Source organism: Phocoena phocoena, chromosome 9, assembly GCF_963924675.1.
Source record: "Phocoena phocoena chromosome 9, mPhoPho1.1, whole genome shotgun sequence".
Lineage (NCBI taxonomy): Eukaryota > Metazoa > Chordata > Mammalia > Artiodactyla > Phocoenidae > Phocoena > Phocoena phocoena.
This window is the reverse complement of record NC_089227.1, coordinates 79,686,366-79,699,585: the sequence shown is the minus strand read 5'-3', so window position 1 is coordinate 79,699,585 and position 13,220 is coordinate 79,686,366. Positions and strand designations below refer to the sequence as shown.

The 13,220-nt window shown below is 33.4% G+C and overlaps 1 protein-coding gene across 1 annotated transcript in view; it reads left to right on the top strand.

Moving 5' to 3' along the window:
• The window catches only part of POT1 (protection of telomeres 1), a 61,940-nt gene extending 48,971 nt beyond the window's left edge, over positions 1 to 12,969 (top strand). Inside the window, exons 11-15 of the mRNA XM_065883880.1 lie at positions 3,012 to 3,147; positions 7,354 to 7,442; positions 9,241 to 9,332; positions 10,887 to 10,992; positions 12,758 to 12,969. Coding sequence (XP_065739952.1) covers positions 3,012 to 3,147; positions 7,354 to 7,442; positions 9,241 to 9,332; positions 10,887 to 10,992; positions 12,758 to 12,870 — 536 coding nt within the window. The 3' untranslated portion in view covers positions 12,871 to 12,969. The remainder of the gene's footprint in view (positions 1 to 3,011; positions 3,148 to 7,353; positions 7,443 to 9,240; positions 9,333 to 10,886; positions 10,993 to 12,757) is intronic.
• The last annotated feature ends 251 nt before the right edge of the window (positions 12,970 to 13,220 follow it).

Below are 13,220 nucleotides of genomic sequence, written 5' to 3'. Positions count from 1 at the left end.
CTGTTAATTTAAATTTCAAATAATGTAATATATATAGCAACTAGATTCAAATACATACATATACACATATATATGTAAATTTATCTGAATGACATTTTGAAATTACACATTAAACTCAAGTGTTTGCATTTGTCCATCTGGTTGGATTCCTACATGTCATCTTAATGAGACCCAAGGTGACTGCTGAGCTGAATAATAATCAAGAAGCTGCTTGTTATGTACAGTTGCTGTTATCTTGGCCTCTGGATGTCACTCTTGTTTCATAAAAATAGAATGAAAGTCGTCTATTGATAGCTAAATCAAGTAAAGATAACCTGACATATTTTAAGAGAATGAAACTTTGAGTCAAATTTAATTCTGCATTTCTTTTATACTTTTGTCTTATTTTTATCTAATATTTATCTAATAATCCATAATAAAAGGGGACCATCATCTTTAATTTGCATTAGAGAAATCTTTCATTTTGTGAGTGAACTGATCTTTCTTACAATGGATTATGATCATTTTTATTCCTGGCATTTTTCTGTTTATAAAAGTAACACATAATCATTTTAGAAAATAATGTATATATGTGACTACACATGTATATAAACATTGATATTATTTTTGTGAACATCACTTGTTTTAATACATTTATGGCATACCAGAAACTAATTAACTTAATCATCACAACAATCCTGTGAAGTTGGTACTGTTATAAGCTGTTTTTTATACATGAGAAAACTGAACCACAGAGGAGATAAATGTCTTTCCTAGTACAGGTAGTGGGTGGTGAAACTGAATTGCTTCCAGTTTTTTACATAGCAACTCTGTGATGAACTTTATCTCCCCCCTGAAGTGTAATTGGACACAAGGAATTAAGTGAATGTTGCCCAGTTACTTTCTAGTAAAGTTATCATAATGTGCACATGCATTAGCAGCATGTGAGATTATCGGTTCACCTACCCTCCTCCTAATATACTAGAGCTTTAAAAAATTTGGCCATTTTGATGAGTGAGATGTGACATTTTATTCCATTAGCAGTATTTTAATCTGTACCAGGAGATAGATGTAAAAACAGAAGGACACAGACACACACACACACATACATATGGAGTAAATCTATTTATATGGCCTAAAAATAAAATAAAGCTGTGATCCCATCAGGCTTTATTAGAACTGTCCTTGTAGGGCCAACTCAGAGGATGTCAAGTATGCCTTCGGCTCCTTCTGTGCTTTGCTGCCTCCCACAGAATTCTGTGCTGAAGCCATGTTGGCCTTGACGGTCCAAAGGAAGCTTGAATAAAGAAGTCCCCTTAGTTCCTGATCCTATCTTTAAAATTACCAGTCAACCCTCAAGCTTTCAGTCTCACCTCCTATCGCAGTTCCCATCCCACCCTCTAGCCATATTGAACTGGTGATAATTCCTAAACCTAGTATATTCCTCTGGGCCTCTATGCCATTCTGTCACTGTTCTGAGAAATTCTGCTCTAATACGTCTTTAGAAGTAAACTCAATAATTCCCTTTATTCAGCAATTCATATAAAATATTTAACAAACACCTACATGCATCAAGCACTTTTCTGATTTATCAGGCAGATTTGAGTGGTTCTTACTGCATGCTGTATGAACTTCTAGTAGAGCACCTCTTATATTTGTGTTTTATCTGTTTGTAGATTTGTTTACTTATTAGAATGTAAATTCCCCAAGGTCAGAATACATGTTCTTTTAATCTATGTATCTTCAGCACCTAGAGTAGTAAACCTGGCATGTAACTGGCTCTCAGTAAATATTTATTGAATATATAAGTACATCCAAAGTAGTAACAGTTTACCTTACAGAGCCTTTTAAAAAGGTCAAATGAAAGTGTATGTGAAAGCACTTTAAAAGGGTTTCATCAAAATGTAAGCTATTTTTATTTTATCATATTTCTGAGTATTGTAACTCTAAGCATAGGCTAAGACCTAACTGTAGGATGACACAGCAAACCTGTGGTTTCCAGCTATCACAGAGCTGAGGGAAGAGGTATGGGAGCTGGGCAAGTTAAAATGCCATGAAACTTGCTGTTCTTGTAAGATTTATCCACTTTTTTGAATAAACACTCCTTGGATTGTTGCAAGCCTTTGGTTAATTTCTAGAGTTCTGAAATAGTTGAATTTGACGATTTTTGCCAAAGTTGTTTTTGCTATTATGGAGAAGTGTATTTTTGGACGTTCTTACTCTGCTATGCCAGAAATGCTTCCTCCTCACAATTGAATTTTAACATTACAAATTTTACACAAATTTTAGGAAATACTCAGAAGTATTTTTATAAATCATATTCTCTTTCCCTGGAGAGGAAGAATTATCAATCTAAGTGAAAAATACACCAGAAAAGGTACCGGGGGTTTGAGTAATCAGAGATAATGCTGCCTTTTAATAATTGTGCACCGTTGAGCATACTTCTTCTCAACCAACATGATGGTTTTAATACCCACCCTGTCGTAGCATTAGGGTAAGTAAGTGTGATGGTCTCCATAGGAAAAATGAATAAACACTCTACAGGAATTCCTATCACATAAACTGTTTGCATCTATATTTAAATTCAGTGTTAAACTGAAAAGATTTATTTCAAACTCAAGACTAAATTTGTCCAGACATTAGTAGTATATAGCAAATTTAATAATGGGAATCCTGTCATGCTTTGACTCTCAACTTTGTTCTTTTTAGATCATTTGAACCAAACTATTCCTGGCATAAAGAGCAATTTGTATAAATTTTAAAAGTTCATATTTCACAAACCTTATATTTTGCTCAAATCTCAGCATTTTTGCTCAGTGTTTTCTTTAATCAATGAATAGGATCCTAAGCTTACAAATTATTAACAATAAATGTATAAGTGCATTAAATCTCTTAAATTCATGGTATTTGTTGTCTTTTTCTGTCAATCCCTTTAGTCCTTTACTGTTGATCATGTGTTACTTAATAAGTACCCCAGTTTGCTTACTTTATATTTGTACTACTTGAAGGGTTTATTTGTTCTCTTTTAATAGGAGGTACACTTAATGAAATCTGCAAACTCTCAAACAAGTTTCATAGTGTAATTCCTGTGAGATCTGGCCATGAAGACCTGGAAGTCCTTGACCTTTCAGCACCATTCCTTATACAAGGAAAAATACATCACTATGGGTATGTTTTCAATAATGGGAATTTTATTTATTATTTTATTCCACTCGTTACTGTATATTCAGTGGATACTTATTTAGTACCAATTTATAGGTACTAGATTTTTTGGCATATATCTATTATTTGGATACCATATATATTGAGTGCCTACAGTATGCTAAGTTTAAGGCTGTCCCAAAGGCTAATATTCATTTGCTTTCTTTCATAACAATTTAGATATTAGTTACAGAGAAAGTTCAAAGCTGTATCCTAGTAAAAGTTAAGTGATTGAATTCCAGAATTTCTGTGCCACAAAGTTATAAATGAGTTGCCACTGAGAAACTGGAAGATATCAGAATACATTAGGAGCTACAAACAGATGTCTAGGTTTGGAAGGAGGCAATATAGATAGAATCTGTTTCCACTTGATGAAACAATCACCCTGGAAGTGCTCTGCTTTGAGAAACCTTGGATTATAGAATATTTTCTGCTTTATTGGAAAATACCAAATTGTTTTTCTAATGATTGTAACATTTTATGGTCCAATCAGCAGTGTGTAAAAATTTGTTTACCCCGGGTTAGCTCTTGGTGTTAGTCTAACTTGTAATTTTGTTAGACTGCTGACCATCAAATAGTATCTATGTTGTTTTTGTTTGCATTTCCTAGATGACTGGGGAGTTTAAACAAGTCTCATGTTTATTGGCTATTTAGGTTTTCTCTTCTGTGAATTCCATATTCACATTTTTCTTTTCAATTACTGGTCTCTGTTTTGGTTCTTGTGTGTGTGTTTAGATGACTGTAAAAATTCTTTCTATATGAGAGATACTAAACATTTGTCAGTTATGTGCATTTCATCAAACTTCTAGTCCTGTACTTTTTAACTGTGCTTCCTTATGTTTTACAGATTTTTTAAATATTAATATAGTCATATTTACCAAAATGTTTGACAAGACAAAGTTTTTGCAAAACTTTACTTAGATTTCTGGATCTGATGCTTTTTTAATGGAACAGAAACTAATGCTTCAGTTTCTTACTAGTTACACATCTTTTAAGGATTTCTGTTTCTTCTTGTATCTATTTTATTAATGAAAGTTTTCTAGAGAAGTATTTATCTTTTAAATTTAAATTTATTGAGATAAAATAATTCGTAGTACTTTCTGATGATTTTTAAATCTCCTCTTCATCCGTTCTTGAATCCACTGCATATTATTTGCTCCTTTTTCTCCCTTGGACTTTTTTGCCAAAGCAACTAGCTTTTGTTTTTGTTGATGCTCTCTATTTTTTTTATTATTGTTCTTAACTTTATTTTCTTCCTTTACTTTCTATAGGTTTCCTTGGTATTTCTTTTTTGTAATGTTTTTAACTGAATGCTTACCTCACTTAATTCATTATTTTTAATATGTTTTTAAATATTTGTATTTAAGTCTGTAATATACCTCCTGAGAAAATAGCCATAGCTTTAACCGAAGATTTGATACGTAGTGTTTTTCTTGTCACTTCTAAATGTTTCGCAATTCCTATTATGATTTCTTTGGCCCATGAATTATTTCACTGTGTATTTTAAATTTTTCCACACACTCATTTTAGGTGCTGTGTTTTTGTTTGTATTTTAGTTAGATTACTTTTTTTTTTTTTTAATTTCTTTTTTAACATCTTTATTGGGGTATAATTGCTTTACAATGATGTATTAGTCTCTGCTTTATAACAAAGTGAATCAGTTATACATATACATATGTTCCCATATGTCTTCCCTCTTGCGTCTCCCTCCCTCCCACTCTCCCTATCCCACCCCTCCAGGCTGTCACAAAGCACCGAGCTAATATCCCTGTGCCATGCGGCTGCTTCCCACTAGCTATCTACCTTACTACGTTTGTTAGTGTGTATATGTCCATGACTCTCTCTCGCCCTGTCAAAGCTCACCCTTCCCCCTCCCCATATCCTCAAGTCCGTTCTCCAGTAGGTCTACGTCTTTATTCCTGTCTTACCCCTAGATTCTTCATGACTTTTTTTTCTTAAATTCCATATATATGTGTTAGCATACGGTATTTGTCTTTTTCTTTCTGACTTACTTCACTCTGTATGACAGACTCTAGGTCTATCCATCTCATTACAAATAGCTCAATTTCGTTTCTTTTTAAGGCTGAGTAATATTCCATTGTATATATGTGCGACATCTTCTTTATCCATTCATCCGATGATGGGCACTTAGGTTGTTTCCATCTCCGGGCTATTGTAAATAGAGCTAAAATGAACATTTTGGTACAGGACTCTTTTTGAATTTTGGTTTTCTCAGGGTATATGCCCAGTAGTGGGATTGCTGGGTCATATGGTAATTCTATTTGTAGTTTTTTAAGGAACCTCCATACTGTTCTCCATAGTGGCTGAACCAATTCACATTCCCACCAGCAGTGCAAGAGTGTTCCCTTTTCTCCACACCCTCTCCAGCATTTATTGTTTCTAGATTTTTTGATGATGGCCATTCTGACTGGTGTGAGATGATAGTTAGATTACTTTTTAACCAAGTAGCGTGATGCATTTCATAATGATTCTTTGAGATTTGTTTAGTTTTGCTTTATCCTAGAATGTGTTTCTTCATAATTTGTACATATTACATAGATTTTAAAAAGAATGTGTATTCTTTAGCAGTTGTGTTTAGTGTTTAATAGTGTTTAGTTATGTCCATTAGACAAGCTTGTTAATTGTATCCAAAACTTATCTTTCCTTTGTAACTTTATCTGTCTAATCACTTCTTAGAGACTGTGCTTAACGTCCTCTGTGATTGTAGGTTTGTGACCTATTATTCTGTCAATGTGTGCTTTATATGTTTTGAGTCCTTTTTGCTTGCTCACTCAGGTTCGGTATTTCATCTTCTGGTGAATTCATTGTACTGTATATCCTTATGTAATGACTTCATCTTTAATTGTCATTTTTTGCTGTAAGGTTTATTTTTTTCTCGTTTTCTTATTACTATATCAGAGTTTTTTTGGTTGGTAATTGCATGGTGTATCTTATTCTCATCCCATTGCTTTTATGTTTCTTTGTTGTTATATTTTAGTAGGTCTCATAAATAAATACTTATCAGTAGGTTTTAGTTGTTTTTTAATAGATGAGTTTAAAATATGTTAACTACTGAAACATTTAGGTTTTATTTCTATACTGTATTTCTTGTTGTTTTCCACTTATCATACTATTATTGTTTCTCTTCCCACCCCTTTTTTTGTTATTACTTTATTTTTTTTCCAGTCTTCTATTGGATTAATTTATAAAAATGTTCTCATTTTTCTCATTTTTCCTCTTCTATTACTTTGGAAGTAATGAATTCTCTAATTTATGCCTATTACTCTTAATTTTTAATTTGTATACTTGCTTTATCAATGTCTAAAGTTTAATATCACAGCCTTTTTTTTTTTTTGAGAAACTAATACTCGTCATTCAGTTACCGTTTTCTGTTAAAGAAAAAACTTCTATGTATTTAAAGAGTGGAAGGGGATAACATTTAATATAGTTACCCTCTGTTTTCCCCCAGATTGCAAATGAAAAGGAATCTGCATGAACCTTTTGAATGTTGATTTTTATATTTTTATCCAAGCATATTTTCTCATCAACATCTCCTAAACATTAATACATATAGTAAAAACTAAATTGCTTATACTTAAAATGTTTGTATGTAAGTAAAGCAAAATACCTATACTAGATAGTTTGCGATTTTAGTGTATTATGTAATTTTAGATAGATTTGTATACAAAGGATAACTATAGTACTAGGCATCGTAAACTGTGATCCTCTAAATATGTGCTAGTACTGACTTCCTTAGAATAATTTTCTCCTGTTGCTATATTTATAAAATTAAGACGTTGGCTATTCCATATTGTGCACAGAGCCATAAAATGAAAGAGTCCATAGAGTTTGTCTCTTTAGACTTTTTGTTTTACCAGATAAGGAAATTAGCCAAATTAATTAACAATCTGCACCTGGAACCTCTCTCATTGTCAACTTAGAGTTGTTTATTCTGAACTGTACTATCTTTTTAGATTGCTTCTATTGTAAGAAGCTTATTTTTTTTTAGTAATTCTGTTTGTAATATGCACATTACAATACAGGAAGTGCAGTGCTATTTTGTTTAATAATATACTTTTTAAACTGCATGCTTGAATGGCAAAAATGTTATAATAATTAAATGAGTTGTAATAATTACTTATAATAAATCATTTTTTTCTTTTATTAATTTAGATGTAAACAGTGTTCTAGTTTGAGACCAATACAGAATCTGAATTCCCTGGTTGATAAAACATCGTGGATTCCTTCTTCTGTGGCAGAAGGTAAGCTAAGTTTCTGTGTCCTGTCATTGTAACTGTCTTTGTATAAGGTGATCTCACAGAGAATATTTCAATATTTGTGGATATTGTAAAACCAGAGCAAAGGCTGAACTAAAGTTTAATTGTCCTTAAGTATAAGCATTCACAGTGGTCCTAATAAAAGTATAAATGTTTAAAATAATTGAAAACTTACTTTCAAGCATCTGCCAATGTTTTTCAATTATTACATTTTAATAATTTAGTAATCATAAATACAACTTGTGAAAAATCTCTCCAGTTTATAGTATCTTGGGATTGAAAAGAGTTGTATAGATAGCTATTACAACTTTTTACCCAGTACAAGTCTTTAGCTGGAGCAACAAGAATCTTTTTATATCACGTTATTAACTGTGGTCATCCAGCCTTGGCTTAAAACTCTTCAGTTACTGGGGACTCGTTACATTGCAAGGTAACGTATCTTACTTTTTAGGTGCAGTACTTAACAGTGAGGCAAAATCTGCTTACCTATAATTTTAACATGGGCCACATTCTGTGTACTAGAATTAAAGTACATCTGTTCCCTCTTCTATAAAATCAACAAACTGTACATTTGAAGATAATCTGTCAAGTTTTCATTGAGTCTTTATTTATCCAAGCAGGTACCCTCACTTCCTTTGGTACTTTCCCACATTCCTTACTATTTTATTTCTCCTCTTCAGTAAACATTCCATTTTACTAATGCTCTTCTCAAAGTTTGGTCCTCAAAGCTAGAAATAGAGCTGCAGGTGTTGGCCAATTCAGAATGTGAAGAAAACCTTTATTTACCTAAGATTGGATACTGCTCCTACCTGCCTGAAAATTTTATTCTGTAGATATTTATTTGTATACTTGGTTTTGTTTCCTTTCTCTTTTAATCCAGCTATATAATACTGCTAACTCATATTTTGTTTGTGGTCCAGTGAAATTCCAGGTTACTTTTGCATGAGCTTCTTACTGTGTGCTTCAAGCTTGGTCTCCTCATCCTGTACTAAATGTCGTTTTTTGTTTGCTTATATGGTCCCTCGGGGTAGGTTTTATGTTCATTCTTCTTGGTTTTAGCTCACAGTTTATGCCTATCGAGAACTTCTGAATCTTAAAAATCAGTTCCTCTGTATTAGCAATTTCTCTCATGTCTGTATGCCCTAATTTATTTATTTTACTTGCTCCCTTTATTACTGAATATGGATTCCACAAATGGAAGACAATATTCCATTATATAAGCATATTGAATGTCTTCCATTTCCAGACACAAAGTAAGATGTTCATTTTAACCTGTAAATTTTCATGATTTAGCATCTCTTTAATTTCTTCCTTTTTCCTCATCTTACCAAATTATGAATTCTCACATCATTCAACCAGATGATATCTCTTAAAAAATAATCGATCCCTATGCTTAAAATACAAAGGAGAGAGACATGTTAAAAAATCCTAACTATTGAACTGTATGCTGTTTCTGAATTGCCTTTCATGAATTGGTTTTTATGTTTTTTATCAAGATGAACTCATTTTAAAGATAATGCTGTATTGATATTTAATTTTAAAAAGATACTATTGCTCATGAGTCATTATCCCTATACAGGTGTAGTGTAATGTTCCAAAATTACCCTTCTAAAATGAGCTTAATATATTGGTATTAGAGAACAGAAAGGGATAAGTTTTTTTAATCTCTTGAGTTATTTTAGTAAACAAGACTAACAGGTATCTAATATCATAAAACAATTTTTTCTTTACTTTGATTAAGGCATAGGAGATTCATATGGTTTCAACTTTTTTCCTTCATTAGTACTGGGTATTGTACCTCTCCAACATGTGTTTGTGATGACATTTACTCTTGACGATGGAACAGGAGTACTGGAAGCTTACCTCATGGATTCTGTAAGTAATAGAGGTAGTGAAGATACTTCTAATTAAAAAATAGTACTTTTTAAAATTTTAATATATTTATTCATGCCTCCTTTGTTACTGAGGAGATTTAAGGCAACTCTGAAGAATAAATAAAAGACAAGCACATAAATCTTAAATTGTCTATGTATTTATCTCTCTTTTGATTTGACACTGTAAATCTTAATATGTGAATAATGAAAAACTGAGGAAGTTCTATTCCAGGAGCCAAAGGCAGAGGTATGGCCACACCCTCAGGCATTATCTATTAGCATTTCACTGGGCTTTTTAAGCCTCCACATTTCGTATTAGAGAGAATGAAGTTACTTTGATAGGGAGATAGTTATGTGTGAAGCTAGGTAGCTGTCCACAAGACCACCTTCATTTCTGACAGTACCAAGTTTGGAGGTTCCCAAGACCACCCTTACTTCTGGCACCAGTTGAAAGTTCAGAGGTCCCCAAGAGCACCCTTAGTTTTGATAATTCGCTAGAAGGACTCACAGAACTTATTGAAAGCTATTATGCTCACTGTTAACAATTTATTACAGCTAAAGGATATAGGTTAAAATCCTCAAGGGAAGAGGTGCATAGGGCAGAGTCCAGGAAAGTTTCTAACATGGAGCTTCCGTTTGTTCTCTTCCCATGGAGTAGTGGACAGTGTTACTTTCCTGGAAATGATACGTAACAGTACACGTGAGGTATTGCCAACCAGGGAAGCGCAACTGAGCCTTAGTGTCCAGAGTTTTTTTTGGAGCTTCATCATGTAGTCATGGTTGGCTGCCCATGTGACTGATCTCAATCTTCAGCCCCTCCAGTGGTCAAGTTAAAACCACATGCTGCAAACTCCCCACCCTAAATCACAATGTTAGAGTGACCCAGGGTCTCCAGGCAAAAAAGAATACTCCTATGAGACATGACATTCCAAGGGCTTAGATTACCTCTCAGAAACCAAGGGCAAAGGCCAATGAGGTTAAATTTTTTACTACACACATTGGGAAAAATCTGGGGTAAGGTTGAGGACAGTTTTTCTCCTGCCTAAATAAATTATTTATCCATTTATTAAATAAGTATTTAATGAGCACTTACTGTATGCCAAGTGCTACTCTTTGTGATGGGGATATAGCAATGAGTGAAACAAGCAAACTCCTTTCCCTCCTGGAACTTATAAATAGGAGAGGAGAAAAAAATTAAACAAATAAATATATACTATATATTAAACTCTTTTAAAGTAACACTTAGACATTGTAGGTGCTCAATACATATGCTATCAAGAGAATAGTAAGCCTCACTGTATTCTAATCATTCTTATCATTAAGTCAGAGTGGTTTAACTTGATTTTATATATATGTATCATAGCTGTTTTTAGATTAAAGTAGTAAATCAGATTTTAGAGTTTAGACTAGCACTCTAGTTTATGAATTCTACGATATTGATATGGTGAAATAGTCTAGATTATTTTAATTAGATAATATTCAAATAATTTTGTATTAATTATAACTTCTGAAGAAGATAAAGATCATTTCCTTGTTTCTTCATATTTTTCTTAAGGAAAAATTTTTCCAGATTCCAGCATCAGAAGTCCTAATCAATGATGGCCTTCAGCAAAGTATGGATATGATCATGGATATGTTTTGTCCTCCAGGAGTAAAAATTGGTAGGCAGTAATATTTAACAATCCATTCATTCTTTTCCTTGAAATAATACCTAGCATATGGCTAAGCTGTGGACTTTTAGAGGTATTGAAAACTTTGAAATCTGAATCCAAATAAATTACTAAGTGATTGTTTATACTGTATGATCTACCTACTGATGAAGATAGTGGCAGGGATAAAATAGGTATGAATCATAATTCTTGAAATGAGAAAAGTTTGTTAAACTAGCTTGAGATATTGATATAACAAGGGGGAGGCAATTTTGATCGCAAGCACATTTGATATGATGCTTATGCATACAAACAGTTGAAATTAAACCAACAGGGATGAAATTTTGACAAGAAACATTTCCTATAACAAACTCATTTAGCCTGTTTAATTCATTGATGAATTGTCTCTTCAATATTAACTAGTTTCGGATTATACACGTTTTTATTTTACTAAATATTTTTGTCAGCTTTAGTTGTTTTCTGTGTAACATTTGATTCATCAACCAGTCTTCAGGTCAAATTGTATTGATTACACCTACTGCCACTGATTTTTCCTTTTGTGGCCATTATTTCTCTTTGCATTGAAACTTGCAGGTCTAAGTCATTCTAAGGTAACTTGACTTCTAACAATTTTTCATCAGTAACAAATTTTACCACCTGCAGATCTAGCTGTTGTCAGTTTAATGTTTATAGGTTATTTTAAGTCAGGTTTTATTTTCCCCTGGTCAGTCTTTGCATTTTATAACAATTCCAAAAAGATAGTTTTTGTACATCCATAACTAAGTCTAACTTACATACTTTTATATGATGTCAGCTTTTATTTTTGTTGGCTGCTTGGATTCTTTTGGATAAATTTCTGCAAATAAAACTGCCATATCGGGGCTTCCCTGGTGGCGCAGTGGTTGAGAGTCCGCCTGCCGATGCAGGGGACGCGGGTTCGTGCCCCGGTCCGGGAAGATCCCACATGCCACGGAACGGCTGGGCCCGTGAGCCATGGCCGCTGAGCCTGCGCGTCCGGAGCCTGTGCTCCGCAACGGGAGAGGCCACAACAGTGAGAGGCCCGCGTACCGCAAAAAAAAAAAAAAAAAACTGCCATATCAAAAAGCATAGGCCTGATAGGCTTTTGCTACATACTTTCAGATTGCTTTTCAAGAGCATTTTACCTGTTTATGGTTCTACCAGCAGTGTAAGAGAGTGCCTGTCTTGCTTGACCCTTGCCAATAGTGAGGACTATATTAAATGTCTTTCACATTCAAACTTCAAGAAATGTTAACAGACTGTTCTAGAAGTTATAAACAGATTTACTGTGGTCATGACCAAAGCTTGGCTGCCAACATTGCCTGGACACAACACCTGGTACCTGACGGGAATTTCAACTAGACAGATGTAAGGGCGAGCTGGTTTCTTTGCAGTCAACCAAGAAAAACAAAACGGGTAGATCAGTAAGTGATAAGCAGAAAAAAAAAAGAGTAAAAGTTGGGAATGACGTAGATTACTACCTTTGCTATCAAATATTTTGAAAAACCCCACATTTAATGACTTTTTCCTGTTGTTGGGGAAAAATTCAAATTAGTCAGAATTGCTACAAAACAATAACATGAATCCAGTGTGTATTTGGAAGAGCAGGTAATGGTAAATGTGGTGAGTGTACTTACTTACTTTTCAAGCTAAATTAAATATGTTGATTTTACTAGCTAAGCATTATGCTTAGATACATATTTCAGAGTTATCTGTTTAGTTTTGTTGGTTAAATAGCATTTCTTTTTTTGATTTGTAGATGCATATCCATGGTTGGAATGCTTCATCAAGTCATATAATGTCACAAGTGGAGCGGAGCAGCAAATTTGCTATCAGATTTTTGACACCACAGTTGCAGAAGATCTTATCTAATTTTGACATTCAACTTAGCATAGGTAAAATGCTATAATTTTGGAAGACATTACTATTTTCTATGCGATTGCTATAGAAGACATAAGAGATTTTAGCTCTGTAGTTTTCCATTTTAACCAGTATTTAAAAATTTTTTGACAGATAGGCATTGTGTTATCTTAATGCCCTCTTATAGGTTAACAATGTTCCTGTTGCTCAAAATATTCAGTATGATGGCTGTCAGGGATATAAAAGAGAGACATCGAATAAATAAGGACTGTGTTTTCATTTACTCTTTACTCTCCTCCTTTCGGAGAAGCTGTTTTGTTACCCTACCCTAACACTCTCCCTATTGGTTTTTCCATGTATCA